Source organism: Myodes glareolus, chromosome 17 (genome assembly GCF_982192425.1).
Source record: "Myodes glareolus chromosome 17, mMyoGla1.1, whole genome shotgun sequence".
Classification (NCBI taxonomy): Eukaryota; Metazoa; Chordata; class Mammalia; order Rodentia; family Cricetidae; genus Myodes; species Myodes glareolus.
In genome coordinates, this window is record NC_142042.1 from 38,465,868 (window position 1) to 38,487,428 (window position 21,561).

The window sequence follows — 21,561 nt, forward strand, 5'->3', positions numbered from 1 at the left end:
ATTGGTAAACATAAATATAGTGGCATATATGACAGGGAATATAAACCAATTCAAATGGGTGCTTTAAGATTTTAAAATGTCACTGGTTGCACTGTGACGGCAACCTTTTCTCCATACTTCTGTAGAGAGAAGTGGTGTCTCTGCTCTCCTTACTACTGTCTGGGATGTAGTTCATCTAGAATTACTTACATTTCACATCTCAAATGGGTTTATAAAAACTGATTATCTCCTTTTACCTGATACACATTGGTAAAGTGGTAGGGGAAACTCTACTTGCTCCTTACATCCTAACTGGGTGCAAAAGTCTCTTGCCTACATTTCGAGGTTAAAGCCTAAGTCTTTGGTATCTAGCTCAGTAGTCTGAATTTGACTGGGAGGACCTTGAGGATTTTAATCAAGAAACTAGGGAACAATTCTAAATCACAGGGCTGGGAGTTGAATATCTGCATGGACATATATAACATGTAAAGTGTTTGAAGTGATAGTTTGTGTGACTAATAATCCTTGGTGTGTGTTGTTGCTCATGCTAGTTTTTATATTATTTTTTAGTAGTTCACCCACAAACGTTATATGCATTGCTTTTGAGGTCTGTAATTGTGTTTATTTTCTATATCGAGCTATCTCCTCGCACCTTGTAAACCCAGAACCGTACTTAAAATTACAATTTAAATAAATGAGAAACAAAACAGTCAGTGATCATTTTAAAATTGAGGGTATTAAAGGGTACATTATGAAAAAATTAGCATGCAAAAGCAGCACAAAGCTAAATTATTTATTATGGAAAAATTAGTCAATCTAGTTACTCCCCTAAATTTTACATGAATAAAATATTACAGAAAATTTCCTTTTGGGTGATCAGTATATAGATCAGAAACTCCCCAAAGAAACTGTATTAATAAAGTTAACTCATTCTTTATTAATGCCCTAGGCATTTTAGCAACATGCAAAGTGAAATATCTACCTGAAAAATGACTTTAATGATAAGTTATTTCTTTGCCTATGTACATAATGGAAAATTAGTTCAGGAAGAAAATCTCAAAGGGACAAAAAATAGCCAACTGTGAAATTTGTAAATACTTTCTTGGATTGGGCACAAATGCTATCCAGGCCAATACCAGGGATAAATTCTTTCTATCCTATTTACAACCTGATCTTGATTAGTGAAGAGCTCATTTTCCAGTTTGTGAGTTATCTAGGTCCTTGAGTCTTCTCTTCCCTCTGGCTGATTACCTCCCATTTCTCTGCTCATTAGCATTTCTTCCAAAAAGGGGAGGAGTCCAGGTGAAAAGAAAAAAAAAGAACATATATTGGTAATCCTAAATACTCTGATACTTGGTTAAAAGAACTAAAAATTGTTTTCCAGTTGGCAGTGGTCATATGCATAAACTTTTCTGTGTAAAAACCCTGTCAAGACAGCACAGCACAGAACAAGGATGAGGCAATAGGATCAGAGTTTATAAATTGTCAAAATCTTAGCACTTACGACTTGAGAAGTTTCTTAAGAAGTATTTGTCTTCCTTTGGATATCACATCCTTAGTATGAGCTGGAGGTGACAGTCTTGCCTACCTCACTAAGTTACTGAGAAAGGAATGGAAAGAAATACAGACTGAACTGGAAGCTAATAAGAGGCTCTGTGAAACTGGTATACATTATCAGTACTTGGATTTGTATATAAAATTCCTTTGTCACTAGCTGTTTTCTTTTCCTTTTTCTTTCTTTTTTCCTTCCTTTCTTTCTTTTTTAAATCAAGTCTTGCTTTCTGGAAAGGCTCATTATTTATTTTTTCTATTAAACCTTCTCTATTCTGATGTTGTGATAAAAATGAACCGTAGAGTGCTGTCTTTCCTGGTGGGTTTGGTTCACGGATGCTTTCCTACCTGCTCATACTGAGAGGATTTCCCAATAACGAACTTTGTATATATTCTTTCCAGAATGTATCTCATGCTAATGTGATTTGTTGTTGTAATTTTTCTTCTTTAAATAAAAACACAGCCCACAGATAGAATTTTGAGTCAAAAGATGATGGTTTGTTATACATGTTTAAATGTTCTATCAGAGAATTCCTTGTATATGATATTTGTCAGTTTGCCCAGACATTAACCCAGTAGGCAAATGTCTCTCAAGACCAGGCTCCATTTAAATGGTTGATAGTGACCTGGATCATGCCTGTAAATCATAGGTACAGACTTGCATCTGACTTAGGTGGGATCAGTTACCTGTCCATACAAAAATAGGTTTAAATTGAAGGATTATTAAAATAAAAGGTTTTTTTTTTTGGGGGGGACTTTTAAAGTAGCAATTCATTAATGCTTAAAATGTTATTCTAAAAGGATTTCAAGTAAATGTCTTAAATGACCTAACGGGAGAGATTTAGTTTCATGTGAAAAAAAAAATCATTGAAGACTTTTCTCATTGGTACAAAGTAAAAGAATGAAACACCTATTGGTGAAAAAGAAAGCTAAGGAGGAGAAACTGTATCAACAACCTCATCCATAGGAAAAAAATGGAAAAAAGAAGGAGAGGAGGGAAGGAAAGAAGGAAGAGAAAGGGAAGAAGAGGAGGACAGGAGGGAGGAGGAAAATGAGTTTATGATAGAGCACAGTATGTAACTGCAGGATTGTAGGCTGGCTGGTAACTTTGAGTTTGCCGCCTCAATTTCAACTCCATAAAAGAAAGGGGAATGTTCTAAACCAATTTTTAATAGTTAACAGATTAAATTGCTATAGAGATTAAGAAAAGGTAAATATTCATGACTAGAGCAGAGAAGTAGAGAGGTAACTGCAAAAAGTTTTACATCACCCTTTCTCTTCCCTGATATCCCGCTCCTTTGAAGAAAGTATTAGAATTGAGTTTAATTAGAAATTAAAACACAAAGATTATCAGATTGATATTAAAGCAAGTGGACTCACCGAACACACTTCTCAGCTTTTTAGTTTTGACCTTGATCTACATTTGTTCTCATGTATACCTGGCTCCTTTCATAAGTTCCTTCAGATAAAGGAAGAGTCTGAATTCACTGTGTCTCCCCAGTCCTCTGGGTTTCTTTCTAACTATTCGCCATGCTCAGTGCCAAGCCTCCAAATCATAGAGACACTATTCTTACCCAAAGGCGGTCTGATTACAAATAGATAGGGAACTTGCTAAAAGCCTGGATTATAAGCAGTTAATACTTGCATAGTGACTACTTTAAAGGTTTTGATGGATTGTTTTCAAGATTTTTCTCTTACTGAATGACATGAATGACCAACGTTTTAATCTCTCACAAAGCCAAAGCTTAGAAACTCAACCAACATGTGTTATATTCCTTAACACCAGATGAGGTCAGTTTTAGCTTCCTCAGAGTTCCTATGATGCAGCATCCGAGTGAGGATGCTGACGATGGGAAATAATTCCTGAAGTAGCCAGAGCAGCCAAGTAGCTCGACTGAGAAGACTGATTGAGTTTGACCAAGTTAAAAATTAATCTTAAGACATATCTCATCAAAAGTACTCTTATGATTTTAGAGAATCTCTTTTAAAACTGATTATTTGGTGAAGTACACTCCTACCTACTGCAGGCAGCCCTTTCCTCAGAGCTGGGCTCCTGGACTGAATAAAGAGGAAAATGTGAGCCACTTTATTCATCAGTTTCTGGTCCCGAATTGTGGATGCAGCAGGACCAGTTATTTTAAGATCCTGGTGCCTGGCCCTGAGGACCATGATGATAGACTGTAGATTTGAGCTGTGAGCTGAAACAAACCCTTTCTCCATAGAGCTTCTCTGATGGTATTTTACCATAGCAAAGGGAAAAAGAAAGACGGAGACTCAGACAGGTGAAATTTCTTTATAGTGTATGTAGTGGAGTTCCCCATCTTATTCTCTATATTAGAAATCTACACCTCTTTTGTTTATTATTATTATTAATTCTGATGAGTCTTGCTAAACTTTTATTCATTTTCGTCGCTCATGCCAGGCTTGCCTTCATTTTTTTTTTCTGATTCCCTCACACCCATTGATATTCAATCTATCCTTTAATTACATAAGCTTAATTTTCCTTCCTAGTTTTGAAACGTAGAATTTGAGGTCATTAATTCAATACTTTACTGCATTTATCACTCATGCACTTATGCATTTGGTAGTGTAGTTTTCCTCATGAGCAATTCCTGCATGGCATATGACAAATTTAGGCATATTTTAATTTTTATTTACTTCAAAATATTTTCTAATTTCATTTTTCTTGATGTCAGAGTTAAGAGGGCATTATTTCCCTTTAACTGTCTAAACATTTTCAAAAATATTCTTGTTTTAATAATAAATTGAATTATTTCATCATCAGAGTATGTATTTTGTTTGACTTGAATTATTCTAAAAACATTGTAACTTCTTAGGTGGACTAGAATATGGCCTATCTTTCTAAATGCCCTGACTACATTTAAAAACCAAACAAATAAACTGTGTTTTATTAACACTGAGTGTCATGTTCCAAAAATGTTAGTTAGGTAAGTTGAATGATAGTATTTTTCAAATCTAATAGTTCCATTTTATTAATTACTGATATCAAGGTAATAGCCATCAAAATGTAATTACAGGTTTTCCCATTGTTCCTGAAAGCTATATTGGTTTTTTGCTTCATGTATCTTTCAGCTCTGTTATGACATTATAAACAGTGCTGTTATGGCCTGTTAAGGATAAATTGATCCTTTACCATGACAACATGATCTTTTTGCTGGGTTGGTTCTGGTAATACGCTTGCTTTACCATCTATTTTATCTGCTATTAATGAAATAATTTTATTAAAGCTGACACAAAGTATAATTTCAATGCCTTTGATATAAATCATATTCGAATTTTGTACTTAAAATTATAACATAAATGTAGTTGTGTCTTGCTCTTATGTCTAGTCCTTACATCTCTGCTTCTTAATGAAGGAGTTTAGGGTGTTTATATTTTTAATGTGGCACTGAATGATCAGGCCTAACCCTATTATCTTCCTCCAAACTTTATTTTTCCTCTTCTTCCCCCAACACTCCACTCTAGTCCCCTTTCTTCTGCACATGTCTTAAACAACTTTATCCTGATTTTACTGTTTCGATAGAGTCTCACACTGTTGCTCAGATTGACTGGAACTCATGGTGTATCCAAAGCTGTCTTCAAACTCACAGCAACCCCCTGACCCAGCTGTCCTGTGTTGAGATAATAGGCATGAGTTACCATGCGTGATTTATCTGTGTTCTCGTTTACTACTATCTGTCTTTTTTTGTAACGAGTGGATCATTTTATGTCTTCTGTTAGTTCTTTATCTCTACTTCCACATTACTCTCCCCCTGTACCTTTCCTTTTTCGTTTTATATTTCAATGTCTTTAAGCTTGCTATTCTTTTGATATGTCTTAGAGGTTTTTTATGACTTCCATCATATTTCCTATACAATTCTCAGCAGTTTTATCTCTGGAAGGTTAAATATTTTATTTATCTTCTATTTCTTAGCCTTTGACCATTTGGAACATAGTTTAAATAATAATTCTGTCTTGCCATTTCTTTCTTTTTTGGTTTTTTTGTTTGTTTGTTTGTTTTTTGCCTACTACTCTACACAGATCTACGGTGGACAGTGGGAGACTGTGTGTGAGGGTCGTTATCTGTCTTGCCATTTCTGAGATGGTTTATATCAATTGATTTTCCTTTGATTATAGTAACATTTTCTTATTTCTTACATAGCAAGTGAATTTTATTGGCTGTAAGTCACTATGAATATTATCTTGGTTGGACTGGAAAGTTCTATGTTCCTCAAAATGTTTTCAAGTTTTTGTTTTAAGTTGATAATTTCAGCCTTGGCAAATAATTCTGCAACGCTCAATTGGGACCATCTCTTATGTTCTCCCCAGTGGTTTCCATCACACTCCTAAGTCACAGCCTGTGAAGCACAACAACCAGTCTCCTCTTAAGATGTCCACAAAGAGTCTTGATGGGGAAAGTCTTGTTAACCAATAATTGTTAAGAGGTGGAACCTAGTTTAGGTGTGGGAGATAAAAACCTGTGCACCACCCAGGTATGCTCTCTGTTTAGTTTCCTCCGTGGCCAAGCAGAGCCTGGAACTTCCATTCCTGTGGTGTGAGTTTTCCCCTTATAATACATAAAATATATTTGTCTATCTTTAAGCTAGCCTGGTTATTTCCATATCTAGGTAACAGCAACAGAGTCTCACTATGTAGCCCAGAGGGCTCAAACTTGCAATCCTCTTCAGCTTCCCAAGTGCTAAGGTTACCAGCCTGGCTCAGTCTTTAATTTCCTTTCATATGGATATCTATTTAAGAATAATATTTTATGTAAACCAGTTCATATAAATTTTGAAAATAGTTTTCACTATATATTTTAAGTGCTGCAACTCTGCTGTTACCTTTGCCTTATCAAATGCCTCTTGTACAGTCTATTGAGGAAAATTACTAGATTGAAGTGGAATAAAAATTAATGCCAAAAATATTTTATGGACTGTAATACACGGTAGTGAATAATTTCAGGGTGTCCGAATGTCATGCATAAGACCTCAGTGAGTTTTTAATAATGACCTCTGAGAATAAGTATTACCGCCTCAGGTAATACAGGTAGCAACTGAGGTTGATAGTGTTGCTGAATGGCAAGTGAGCTAACGGCTGTTCTCATGTTTTCCATACTGACTGTGAGCTCTCTGCCTTTATCAACTATAGGGATGCCAGACAGAACTGAGTTCTGTTGGGATAACAGGATACACACTATTCTACCTCCACTTTCAAAATTCCTATTACTATTATAACTTATATCTATTTTATAAACTAGAGTGCTTAAAAATCCAGTGAAATGGTGCTAATAGGTAATCTGAGGTCAGATTCATCCAGAAGTTGGGTAAAAGAGGGAGGCTGAGAATTACCCAAATCCTGAGGAATTTATAAACAGTATAGAGAAATCACTGTGGTGTGAACAAGGACCCATTTTCAAGGGACCCACCAGCCTGCCCTTCGGCAGCTGTTTCTTAATTTACTACTTTTTAAACAATTTGTAGAAATGGGTAGAAATAGACTTGACAAGCTCAGAAAACTCCTGAGGGAGCTGAAGTGGAATAAATTAGAGAGGAACTCTTAAATATTTGCTTGTGACTATCCTACAACTTTTAAATCATTGATGACCAGACAACAGGTATGTAGTTTCATCTGTTATTAAATTTCACTTTTTCTAAACAAGTTGATTGAGTTACAAAAGTTCCCCTCCCACTATTGAAAGTTAGTTACATTTTTTTTTAAACAAGGCTTACTTGGGCTGAGTCAGCCTTCATGGACTCTGTAAAGAGCGCTACTGAGCCTGCTGAATAACTGCCCTCCCAGAAGAAGCAAGCAACATTCTATTTGTCCCAATAGTATTTCCAGTCTGACTCCATCTCCAATCTGCCAGCATTAGCATTTCTGGATAGAGAATTTAATACGAGGCCTGGAACTACATAAACCTAAGTTGAACTGAGTTGCTGACATTATTTCTTACAAGAGAAGACAAACTGCAGAGCAAAAGAACTGGGCTAGCCAATGTTTAGAGCAGGGACTAAAGCCACAGGAACGACTGTCTGATTAGGTTCTTCATCCAGTAAAAATATTTTGTTTCTCTTTTGCAAAGTCTGGGTTTGAGAGTATATATTTGAGGGAGTAGTTAAGGAAAACTTATAATGACATTAATTGTCATTTTCCTGTGTTATTTTTAATTCATTGATTATTATTTATGTGTATGCCTGAGTACATGTATGAGCTCCTTTCTATGCAGTTGCCAGTGGATCTAGGTGTTAGATTCCCCGGGACTAAATTTACATATGATTGTGAACCAGTCTGTGTGTGCTGGAAACTGAACCTTGGTCCTCTAGAAGAACAGTCACTGGGCTCCACCACTGAGCTGTTTCTCCAGATCTCCCAGTGTTTTAGGGCTGAAAACAATGACACCTGATTTAGTTTGGGCAGGAACACAAGCAGGAACCTGGAGGCAAGAACTGAAACATGACCACGGAGGAAAGCTTCTTACTGGCTTGTATCCCCTACTCCTGGGTTATTCAGCTACCATTATTATACAACCGAGAAGGACTACCTGCCCAAGGATGGTACTGCCCATCATGGGCTAAACCCTCACACATAAATCGTTAATTGAGAAAATGCTCCACACACATGCCTACAGACAAGTGTGGTAGAGAAAATTTCTCAAATAATTGCCCCTCTTCCCAGTCGACTCTAAAATATGCAAAGTTGACAATAAAACAAAATGACAAGCAAACAAAAAACAAAACAGAAGAAAGCAAAGATGCACACTTCCCCCAAGGTATAACGGGAAGATTGTTAGTTCTTCTGCCTCACACACTAGCACTGGCCAAGGAGGGGAATGCATCATCTCAATTGCTCTTCTGATTTGCATTTCATAAATGTACCAGTATATGAAGCTCAGTTCCAAATGAAGAGAAAATTATCTTAGTAAATAGTTCTAATGAGGGAGTTTCACATATTCATAAATAATGTTGATTCTGTCATCCAATGAGCTTTATAAAAAGTACAAACTGTTTAGACATGTAGCTTTGGAGCCTGTCCTGGAACTAGCCCTTGTAGACCAGGATGGCCTCGAACTCAGAGAGATACGCCTGCCCCCGCCTTCCATGTACACACACAAACAGACATATATACACACACACGTACACACACTCCTTATGCCCACACTGTAATTTCTGAAATGATGGTTGATCTCAGACAGGAGTGAACCACACTCTTTCCTTCAGTTCCCCAAGTGATTCTAAAACGCAATTGGAATTGAATTCTTAGTCTCAGTTCTCCAGAATCCTTCCGTTTCCAAGTATATGCAGCCCAAAAGTAGAATGAAGGCATCTGGAGGAACAAAGGGAACTTACAGGAAGGAAGGAAGGAAGGAAGGAAGGAAGGAAGGAAGGAAGGAAGGAAGGAAGGAAGGAGCTGGAAGGACAGGAGAAGGATTGAGAAAAATAAGCTCAATGGATGACCCATGCTTATTTAAAATTTTGAAAGATATAAGAGTTAAAAATTATGTCATTCTCTTTTATCGTATTTTCCCTTTGTACATGTTTGTGGTATATGTGTGTGCACACACATCTGGAGAGCATGCATACTCGTGCAAGGATGTGTGGAGCACAGAGGTGCCTGTCAGGAGTCTTCCTCTATGACTTTCTACCTTACTTTTTGAGGTAGGAGGTCTCTTATTCAACCTAGAACCCAAATTAGCTACAACAGACGTCCAGTTGTTGGAACAATACTGGTGCCAGTACATGGGTTATACTTGTGTGCCACCATGCCTGGGTTTCCATGTCACTGCGGGAAACTGAACTGAGGTCCTCATGCTGGCACAGTAAGCGCTTCACCCACCGATCTACTCTCGGCAGCCTCCTCTATCCCTGATTTTCAAAAGGAGATGTGTTTCACTTCTGCATAGTCATGATCTTTCATAACCTTAAGAATTTTGAATTATGCCTTTATTATCCAGAAGAGCAGAGGGCCTTAAGTTTTTTCTTGGTGGAAGGAATCTCTGGTACACACGGAAGAATAAGAACTTGCATTTAGAGGCTACTGTCCAGTAACACCTTCTGGAATGAGGATGGAGAGCATCTTCTTTAGAGTCATTGTGAACTTAATCGTGTGCAGTGCCATTAGCTGAGAAATAGCAACACCCACCAATGAAGATGAGGTGGTAATATAGAGAAAGAATATTTGCAAAGCCACTGTCCCTCCTCTGTCAATGTCTCCACAAAGTCCTCATCCTTGTCTGCTTTGTCTTTACCAGTAGATAGTCACCTTTGAATGTCAGCCTTCCTCTCACTTCTAGTTGTCCAGAATGATACAAGAGTATCCTTCTTTGCTAAGCAACTACATTTGGTCAAATTGCGGCATGTACTTTTTTTTTCCATCTTTTTTTCCTTTTTAAGCCTAAAATATGCCTGTTCTCGGCTTCTGTAATGCCAGTGAAAAGATTCACTTTAAACTGATTTCTGTAAGCCCTAATTATGCAGTATATTTCATAATAAGCTTTGCAAAATCTCAGCTTACGAACAAAAACTCAGTTAGTAATAGCTTGTCACTACAATGATCCGTGTGCCAAATTTAATTCACAGATAAATATAAAGGAAAAATTGGGAGCCAAGCAGGTCTAGCTTGAAGGTGGGCTCTATTACAGCTTGAGTTCAAGTATCCCTCACAGAACCTTCCAGAGGCTTCTTACCTTTAAATTCGTGGTGCTCAGTCGCTGTCTCCTCTGATTCATAAGCAACTGTAGTCTCCCCGCTAGAAACAGACCCTGGCTGCAGATATTAGCTGCCTGCATCTTCTCGCACAATTTCATTTTCAGAAAACTCTGCCCTTGCTTAGAAGCTGCCACAGTGGGTTGAATTATCCAATCTCTGTCATTAAAGGTGGCAGCCACACACTTGAGAATGGTGTGGGAATACTCCAGTGAGAGTGATAATTAAAGTTGGAAGAAGAAGGGTCACCTCCTTTCACTCAGCTCATTGGCTTTGGCATCAGGATAATTCCGAAACAGTGGGGGAGATGTTCCTCTCAGCATGGCAGTATCTGGGTGCACACGTGCGCTTTCCATGGGTTCAAATGAGAATGCCACTTTAATTGTGTTTAAAGTGTTATCTTTGGTATGGGGAGTAAAAACGGTAAAAATGAGTTCTAAGAATACAGAGAAAAGACTAATAAGTATAATCTAAATGGAAAAAGAATTGGGGGAAAATGTCATGCATTATTTTTTCAAACACACAAAAGCGTTATAAGAGAAGAGCATTGTTGTCAGGATAGTCTAATGCTTAAATGTGCCTCTTCTTTCTTCTTGCCTGTGGGATCAAAAAGCCATGAGCTCCAACCCAGTTTTCCCATCCTTGACTGTCATTTCTCAGTAGCCATTATTATCACAACTTATTCCTGCCTCAGAAAAAGCAGTGTCATGTGAGTTTAAGAAAGTCACTGCTGGGCATTGCTTTTTCAAAGAAAATTATTTTTTTTGTTTGATTGTTCGTTTGTTCATTTATTTATTTATTTAACCAGAAACAGCGGTCTCATTCAACAGTGAAGCAGTTTGGGGGAATACATTTATTTCATACTGTTTTATATGTTACGTTAGAAAGGAATACTGACTTTTTAAGAGCAAACCCAGGCAGGTACACTCAAGATGCTAATATACAGAGGAGTAGATGGTTAAAAACAAAATTCAAATTTCAACTTCAGGATAGATTACATATTCAATCCTGAGGAAGATCCCCTATTCTTTTGTGCATCGGTTTCCTCCACTGTGGACTCGGGTGTGTAACAGTATCTATTTTAGAAAGATGCTGAAGGACCCAGCAAGTTTAAAATACACAAAATTTTTATAACAATGTCTGGCACAGTATAAGCAAATTCTTAAGCACCTACCTACCACTATGATGGAAATGAAATGTTCAGGACCTAGCAGAGTAGTCAGTACTAGAGACCTACTTAGGGTACTTATTAATATTTTTGTTTTAACAGTTGGGTTTCTTGCTCTCAGCTATCTAAGGAAAAGTTTCCTAAAAAGATAAGGCTCCTATAGAAAACAAACACTTGGTATCTTTTTTGCCAAGACTTAACTGTATCACAGGAGAAATAGTTGCAACATCCGACTCCCAACCTGAGGAACTCCTAATGAGCAGATGCTTAAGATTTCTGAGGGGTGCCCATAGCTCCCTTCACATCTGAAGGATTGTGTTGAAGAAGACGAACTATACCTGTCCTCCATGCCTGTATTTTGGTTCAAGTTAAGAGATAACACAGAAGCAACCAAGTTACCTGAAAGAACACCTTTTGTCTGCTGAGCAACATCACGTTTCTTTTGGAAGACTGATTTTTTCAGGTTATAGGCAACCATTTGTGAATTCCGTTAAATTCAAAAGTATTTAAATATTTAAAAATACATATCATGAGAGCATGTGATATGTGCTCCCTTTTGTCCCTGTGGAAAATATTTTCTATAACATAAACACACACACACACACACACACACACACACACACACAGCTGGATACTACAGGCTCCATTCACCACAGCTCATTGAAAGAATAATAGAGACACAAAAGGGCAGGCGTAGAGACATGGAGTGGGAGAATGAATGAATGATAACTAGAATAACCTCAACTAGACTACTAAAGAGAAAATATTCCTTATTACATGTAAATCTAATTTTACTGCAAGGATTCTGTGTGCTTCCTTAAGAATAAAGCTTTCTACAAAACACAGTGAGTTCATTTAGTATAAGGCTGTTAAAATTATTTGGTAAATTATCTCCCACTGAAAAAATATAAATAACCTACATAAGATATTCTGTTTCAGTCTTAGCTTTATATTTACAATGATTTATAGCCTGCAATTTCTCCCTAAGGTCATCACCTTCATAAATACCAGCCACACATGATGAAAACCAACTCAGTAAAATGGGTATTTCATTCCTCTTTCTTCTGCTTATGTCGAGGCTTCTTCCATACACACAGTGCCCATTTATAACAAAACCTCACACGGGAGGGATTTTATGAGTTCCCCAGCTTTCTTTCTTTATCTTTCTATGCATCAGCCAAGCAACTGGCAGATTCTTTAATAAAATATATTATATGCATTAATATTTATAAGCCTATGAATTGGATGTTTAAATAAACATTCAGCAACTCATGCCCGTTCTCTTGTGTTAGATGTTAAATCACACTTACATTGTCCGGGAAGTCAGCCTTTAGTTCCGTGATACTTTGACACCAATATGCAGCTGTTTTCTCACTGATGAGCTCAATGTTGAGGAAGGAGCTTTGTCCAGGGCCGTACATGGGGCCAGAAGTGGTCCCCCGAACGATTCTAGGCGAGACGTTTGTCACGATGTCCTAATGAACGAGAAAACATATTGAGTCTCTGTCCCACAAAGAAAACCTGCGATCTTTATTATATACTCATTTCCATGTGACAATATTTTACTAAGTCTCTTCTCACATTTTTCCAGATGAGATTTTAACATACTTTAAATTACGGCTGAGCATATGCTATTTCCAAAAGAAATGGTAGGATAAAATATTTTCTAGCTTTTGATAACTTCCTACAGTTCTGGCTTGCACTAGTAGAAAAAAAAACCTTTTAATTAAATAATTTCATGCTGGTTTGGGGTGTACATATTTTAGTTTGTTTGCAGTTTTAAAAAAATAAATAAAACATTAGAATTCCATGTAGGTCTATGTAACCTAATCATCAACTCCAGTAAGAATTAATGTTTAAAGACAAAATGTATAATTTTCCTAAAATGTTATTTAAATGCAAATCAACTAGGAAAAATATATTATTATTACTAGCTCATTAAACTTTAACACATATTCTAAAAAATTAACTAGATCAAATTACCTGTACATATGTATAAATATGTATCCCTATGCATACAGATACATATATATTTACGTTCCTATCGAATATATATACATATGTGAGTATTTGTACTCACATTCAATTTGAAGATAGTTTCCCTTCCCAAGATTGAAATGAGGTTATCAATAACTTCCTGATAAATATAAACAGTAAAATTAACTTGCTTGTTAAGTGTAATTACCAATCCCAGGCTGCTTCTAAATCAGTATTAGCAAAGAAGAATAACATTCATCCATTACTTAAAACTAAAAAGAAACAAAGAAGGAAAAAATGTTTCTATTGCCAACTTCCAATTAAAATTAATTTTGAATAAAGGTCATTTAGTTAAGGATTTATCAGAATTAGTCTTTTAAGTACCCCTCCTCACCATCTTGTCACTTTTAGTGAGATAACATGAACCCCCATTAGTATATAGCAATTAAGGTCAATTTACATATTTTAATTAAGAACCACCCCATATAAAACAATTAGTGTAATAGGCATACTAACTGGATTTCATAACATTTGGACGTTTTTCCAACTAGATAGACAGGAAACCTTAATTAGCATTAATTAGTGCTGATCTGCATATGTTTGATAAGGCATACCCTTGCCACAAAAGATTATTTATTCCTGAATGTGCCAAATGCTACAGTTGCAGAGGATAAAAGGACTTTTCTTCACATCGCATGTTAATTTCTGTTAATTTACATTCACTTTTACATCCGAATTAGTATATTATAAAATAAATGGTATAAATGTTACAAAAGCCTCCTTAAATATGTACATTTTAACTTATAGGAATTGTGCCAGTTAAATTTTGACTAATTAAGCCATTCCATTTCTATTGTGTTTGTGCACAATCTCACCAACCTCACTTTGATTTGCTGTTGAAAACCCCTGTTACACAATCAGAAACACTAAGAAGACAAATAGAATCGCTCCAGGAAGCTCTAGCAGACGGGTCAAATTTCCATCCTGGCAAATGCTTCACTGTGCATGCAGCCTCCCTGGGGGTGGCTCTGTGTGCTTCTACAGGTAGGCACTATTGTGCTGCCGGGGGCAGAAAGGACATTTCGAGAAGTGTCTCCTTTCATGGCCCTGGTTTTCCTCTCTGTTCCAGTTTTCAGATTTCCCACTTTGTCGTTGCTGAGGTCCTTCTTTCTTTACCCACTGTTCTAAATGATTTCTCTTGGATAAATCCAACCCACATAACAACCTGTTCCTGCGCAGAGTCCGTGGCCAACGAGGTGAACAGATTCAATTCAGGTCATCAAAGTGAGTCAAGATAGAAGGATTGGAAAGGAGCCTCTTTGGAGCCTGATTAAATTCTCCCATGCACTAAGAATAGATGAAGTCCTGCACAATTGAAAAGTTGCTGTGAAGATTGCCTCCAAAGAGGTGATATAAATTTTGCATAGAGATAATTCAAATATTAAAAGAAGCTATAAGCCATGTTTTACAGTTTAGCATATATAGCTTCAAGTATCGCTTTTCTCTATCAGCTGCCACGGGCTTGCAGTCTTCTGGGAATCTTAGTAGCAAAGCTCTGAGACTCTTTCAAAGTAAAAACACAACTTAGCCCTCCTGTAAAGCCCTCATGTCCTAAGGTTTCATCTTATTATCACATGGAAACCGAGCCAATGAACCTCAGAAAACAAACTATGCCATGGTTTCATTTATCACGAAAAAGAAAGAGAAGGGAAATGAGGGATACAGAAAGACAGGGAGGGAGAGGGAAAAGGAGAGAAGGCGGAATGGAGAGGAAGAGGGAGAGATAGAGAGACAGAGAAGTTTCTTAGTAATCTCTGAGCTATAATTTTAGGCTCTAACACAAGTTAAATGATAAAGACCCCCATTGGTCCATATATTTTAATATTTGGGCCCCAGTAGGTAGAAATACTTAGGCAGGAATAAGATGCGCGGTCTTGCTAGAAAGGTGTGCCATTTGGAGTGGGCTCTGAGTTTTCCAAAGCCCAGGACAGGCTTCCTCTCCCTTTCACCTTCCTTTGCTCCCTCTCTCTACGCCTCCCAGCAGCCGTGCTTCCCACCATGTTGGTAATAGATTCACCCTCTAAATCTATAAGCAAACCTCCAATTAAATACTTGATTTTATAAATTGCCTTAGTCATGATGTCTCTTCACAACAATAGAACAGTAAGACCCTGTTGGGAATATTTTCATTCCTTAACACAAACAATGATAACGATTCTTTACAATACTATAGATAGCTAATGTGTAGAATTTGTGAATCTGTGGGTGAGTAACTTAATAGATATTTTTTTAAAAAAATGCAAAATTCAACCAAAGTGACAAAATTATAACAATCAGTGATTACTAGGTCAGTATTAAAAAAAAGTTTTCTCAAATTGAGCTGCCCTTGCAACTAATTTTCTGAAAATTTCCTCTGCAGATTGAGACGTTTTAGAATTTTAAAAGTGACAGATGAATGAAAATAGGAATCCAGCCAATTTTCCTTGGTTGTATGAGTATATTGAGAGTTGCAGTGACTGAGCAATAACTTACTAAAACTTTTGACCAGGGATAACCAGAAGTTTTGTATCATTCCATAAGAAAATAATTTACTTTAACTTCTAATAGCTAAAGCATATTGGTATTGCTTAGGGGAACTAATAGAATAAACATGGCCAGGAACACTTAGACTAGATACAAGTCCATTCTCTATACAAAGATGATAAATTGTCATGGCCCTGATCTTTAGTGTATTAACAATGTTAAGATCTTCTAAAACAGATGCTTATGGAGGAGGAAACGATAAGAGACATGCAGGTTTTGTGTGCTAATGGAACCACCATTGTAAAACTGAGTGGTAGCATCTTCTTAGCCATTGAGGTGATGATAGTGGGTTTTCAGCATGTTTTTTTCAGCATAAGTTTTTGGATGCTGAACATCCTGATCATATCCGTTGACGTTCATTCACTTCACTTCTCTCGACCTAAAAAAGGATTATACTGTTTCCATGGCTACTCCTGAATGAAGATAATCACAATGGCCTCAAGAGTATAAAAAGAAAATTTAGAAGAGACTAGCCAGAGAACTAGGGTCCAATGACATTGAACAAACTAAAAACTCAAATGTTCAGACTAAATCACAGCTGGGCCTGCCACTATGGATAGATTTTATAAATGGTGCTAAATGAAAAGGACAGTCTACAATAAACAAATACAGGATAGTTCACAGAAGGACAAGAACCACTCACTGTAGTGCTCAGTGATTCACACTGACGTGGAAAATTGTAACCCTAAGTGTAGTATACTGAAAATGTAGAAGAGGGATTGTCTCTCTGGGTACGCAGAGGAAAGTAGCAAAATGGGGGTAAAGCAGAGCAATGAGAACTTTCTCAGGAAGGAACGACGCCTGCCTGACCCACAGAAGAGCAGAAAGAGGGATCTGTTTCCTGAGCTATGTGGCTGTATAGTGGATGCTGTTATAATGCATAGATTCTGATAGGTCAGTCTAGCTGAAAATAGGTAACTTAAATCTAAGCGATCCTTTTCTTTGTGCAAGAAAGGGACACACGCAGACTAGGCAACCCAAGAATTCGTTATGTAGCAGAGGCTGGACTGGAGGTGGCCCCACTTCCTCCTACCTTCCAAGTGCTGCGTTTATAGGCATAAGTCACTACTACCTACATTATCTTTGCCTTTAAATCCCAAGGTTCTACTATGGGTTATTATCTGAGTATTTACTTGTTTTTGCTTTGAAAATAGTTAAACTATTCGACTTTATAAATCATCATTTCAAAGATGAAAAGTACTACAGGGCAAGGCACTTGCTAAAATGTGTCATTTTCTAGGTATGTAGGCTCCGCAGCACATTTCTTCCATAACAGAAGAAAAATACTTTGTAAATGTGTCTAACAGCAAATGCATTGTTACATAAGACTGCACTAGTCTGTCTATCACGCTATCACCCTCAAGAGAGCAAAACGAATATTTAACATTGGCCCAGTCTCAAGTACAACTCTGTCTTTGGAAGTCTTTCGTCTCCCACTGTTCACTTTAAGGAGAAATATGCCAATGTTTGATTACTGCAAACATAAGCATTAGAAAAATTTCTGATTGGTTTGGCTGGCTAAACAGGTAATGTAAGAATTCATTTTCAATAAACCATCTTTTCCATCTGAGTGTCTTACATAAATAGTCTTCAAAATCTGAAACAGTAATGGGACTTCCTGGGTACAACAGGAAGATGTTTCTACGTGGAAAACACAGAGAGAGTAGCAATGTTATCTCACAAATGTTAGGTAAATTATCAAAGCAGCAGTGTTGTTTTTATTTTTAGAAATAAATAATTAATAACACTGGGATGCATCTTACAGATCTTTACATATATCAGAGCTTATCATCACTCTAAAGTGATACATGGATGTATCAAGTAAGGCGTGCAAGGATGAAAGACGGAAATTAGTCGTTTTCCTCGGTTGCACTGCCACTGAGCATCCTAGCTAAGATTGGCTCTCAAGTGTACATGCGGGGAGAATGAGAATAGCCGTGATTACTAATACATGACATAGGCAACAATGACTGGAACTTTTGTGAGAAAAGAAATCAATTTGAATATGTTAACTATTGAAAACCGAAGTACAGTACATTTAATTTAAAAACATACAGAAATAACCATATCTCAGGAAATTTTTTTATCTAACTGCTTCAATTCTAATTGCTTTCAGTATCCCCTCCTCTCCCTGTCTCTCCCTGTTTCTCTCCTCCTTGTGCCCCATTTCTATTCCCTCCCCTAACTCTTTCCTTCTCCCAGAAGCTGCCCCTGCCTCCATGTAAATGGTGGACACAGGATAGGCTCTCTCTGCCTCCATGCATATATCGTGAACACATAATGGGCTCTCTTTGTCCCTATGTATTTGGTGAATACAGAATATGGTCTCTGTCTTTGTGTACATGGTGCACATAGAATGGGCACCCGCTCAGCCCCTTTGTATATTGTGGGCACAGAATGGACTCTGGGTTTATAGGTTACAGGTATAGCCTCTTCCTAAACATGGGACCTTTTATATCAAACATTAACCCTTATGCTCAGAAAGAGTTAATATGAATTGGATATTCTACTTCTGCTTGGTGGCCCTTTCCTGCAGGGCAGAATTAATTAAGGTTCATGTAGATGCTCAGATAAATGAATATGGAGAAGTTGAGGAATGTGCAAATAATGTCAGAGGAAACTACTCAGTGAGGATTCTCTAAATTCAAAACAAAAAAGTGCCATACAGATAAGGGTATAAATAACTCAGAAAATGGGTATGATAGAAGCAAATTTAAAATATTTACCTAGTAAAATGTAAGTAAATCACAATCTCGAGTCTACTGTGATTCCCCATATCATATTTTTTGGTGGCAAATACGTTGCAAAATCAAAATTCTAAGAACCCTTGAAGTATAGTCAGATCACTTATAAACTGAGACCTTGAGATGTGCATGTGTCCTGTGCAGAGGCTGACCCAGAAGGGTGGACTCAGTTTCCGGCTTGGGCTGGGCCAAATGAACAGACAGGGTCCATATGGAAGAGATAATGGATGGAACAGGAAATGAAAACAGAAGGAAAATGAAAACTGTAAGGGCTGACAGGGCTTCATCAGGAGAGTAATGAGCAAAAATTGATGATACTGAATGTGTACTAGATATCTACATTTGAACCGCATTATCTTTATGTTTAACCAGCCAAATGTATTCTTCATCACCAGAGAGACTGGGCATCTTACAGTCTAGAAAGGCAAAGTGTCATGGTCTCATTCAGCCTTTCATCTCTCCTCTTTCATCAACTATATACATATATCTGTTTTTTCATTCATTGATATGCTCTAAAATTGCTTGTCTTTCGCTCTGACCTCATCTTTGACCTCATCTTTTGATCTGGGTGACCATTTATACATTATAGTGATGCTGTGCTATGGTAATAAGAGAAGTAACATAGCCACGGTTGCTATTCAGAGTCCGATAAATATTTATTAATTAATCAAGTTGTCAGCTTCAGAAGCCGCAGTGAGAGTTAGGTGTGCGTTACTTTGACTAACGTGGGGGTGACAGCTAAGCAGTCAGCAATGAGGACAGGAGATGACGTGAGATGGTAAGGCTGTAGAGAGTACCCAACGACTGTTTTAATAACTTCGAACTTTTTCTGCAGGTTTGGAGACTCCACTGAGTTTTGTCTTTTGTGCAAGTTATTAATACCCATGGCTCACAGCAGCTGTGCATTCGCAGAGATAAGTTTCACATGAAACAGATGAAGAAATTTTTTTTCTGGGGCTGATATCAGATGGATTAGAACGTGATTAATCAACAGACAGGCTGATTAAATTATTGGGTTCACTGTTCAGATAAGAGGTTTTGGATACACTCTGCCAAACTATAATTAAGTTAGAAATTTCTGTTGGACTGCTTTAAAGATGATCACGTGGTGTACTTTGAAGAAATCTTTTATGGCCCAGAAGAACAGCTGCAGAGGTATAAGCATGAGTCAGTGCTTATTAATTACCTTCAAGTATTAGAACAGAATTTTCATTGAAAATCATAAATACATTTTGATATCTTTTTTATGAAATTTGTATAAGCCTCCTGATTCTACTCTAGAAGTCACTGCAAATGAAATGGCTATTAGTCAAGGGACAATGTTAAAGGGTCAGATAGGATGTAACCATTCCTGATATATGGTTAAAAAGACAGTGAGAAAATTTCCATAAAATAGTTGAAATAAAAATGTTTTTCTTTTCACGCACACAATATAAATGCTAAAATATAGTCGTTTCTGAGGTATCAGAAAAGAAACCAACAAAACCCCGAAGTGGAGCTCCTAGAACACAAGGCAGCTATGGAGTTCCACATCACCTTAGGTATTTTATCTATCCTCGGTGGTCTCCAGACTGAATTCCTGTGTGGTAGTAAGTGCATTCAAAATCTTCTAAAACAGGAGCAACAAAAATGATACTGTCAACTTGTCTCCTAGAAAAAGGCCAATAGCAGGCTGGGTATCTTTAGCAGCCAACAAGTTATCATAAGAATCCAAACCTATTTGTGTTCCCAAACCCGAGTCCCCAGTCACGGTGCATGTAGATGTAAGAACTAAAATCTATATGGTTCATTTTCAAGGATGGCTGGAATCTATATAGGTCTGGCTATGAATGAATCAAACCCACCATAACACCCTGCTAATGTATGCTAGCGAAGTTGTACATCTCTCTCAAACTACAGCATGCTCCCACAACTAGAATGTAGAATAAAAACGACTAGCAATCAACCTTGCCTGATAGTCTGTGTGTATAACAAACATTTATTAAAAATAATCATAATGTAAAATGTAGAGATGAACCCACCCACAGTTTTCATTGAGAAAAAAGAACAAAAGAAAGGAGACAAGAAAAGACAGAACTTAGGTAATCTAGATTGTACCCTCCTGCTAATTCAGTAAAATGAACGTTTACGAGCTGGGGCTAAAGACTCCAGTCAGTCAGTATGCCTGTCTTTCAGGGCTATAATGCACGATTTGCAAAGCTGTAAAATAAGCCACATTGCATTTTTGCTACTCTGAACCTTTAGAGCTCTAATTAAGAAGCAAACGTCTTTGTTTTCCTCACTAGAGAAGTAACAGAAGCAACCCAGTCCTTTATTCATAAAGTATTTTACTCCAGCTTTCTGAAAATGTCCATAAATAAAATTCAAAGGACTGTGAGCTCACACCAGAAGAAAATCCTGAAGACACAGGTAAAAAGACAACTGCATGACAGCCATCAGGAAAGAGAAGGTTACAAAATCTAGTCTATCAAAAAATATGTAGAGTTAGTTGGTCAGATTACATGATAAATGTTTGATAGCTCAAAAAATACAAGAGAAATAAACATACTACCAAAGAATCAGATGCTTCAGAATTGGAATTGAAGACTTGTAACTGTAATTGAAGATTTGTAACACAACCAAGCAGAATTTCTAGACAACAACAACAAAACAGTATCTGAGGGGAAAAGAATCTTAATCGTTTAGGATAAGCCATGGGAAAATGGGAACAGGCACAGTCTAATGAGACAAAAGATATTAGTTAAGTTGATTTTATTTGGGAATGTTGCCCAAGAGCACCTCTAGTAAAAGGGGTAAAAACATGATTAAGGACTTTGAAGACATTCCAGGTAAAGAAGGAAATGGGAAGTTCTAGCTG

The 21,561-nt window shown here is 37.2% G+C and overlaps 1 protein-coding gene across 1 annotated transcript in view; it reads right to left on the reverse strand.

The window, feature by feature from the left end:
• Dpyd (dihydropyrimidine dehydrogenase) overlaps positions 1 to 21,561 on the reverse strand; it is an 801,706-nt gene that overhangs the window by 332,510 nt on the left and 447,635 nt on the right. The window contains exon 14 of the mRNA XM_087897615.1: positions 12,711 to 12,875. Within this exon, the coding sequence (XP_087753741.1) occupies positions 12,711 to 12,875 (165 nt within the window). The remainder of the gene's footprint in view (positions 1 to 12,710; positions 12,876 to 21,561) is intronic.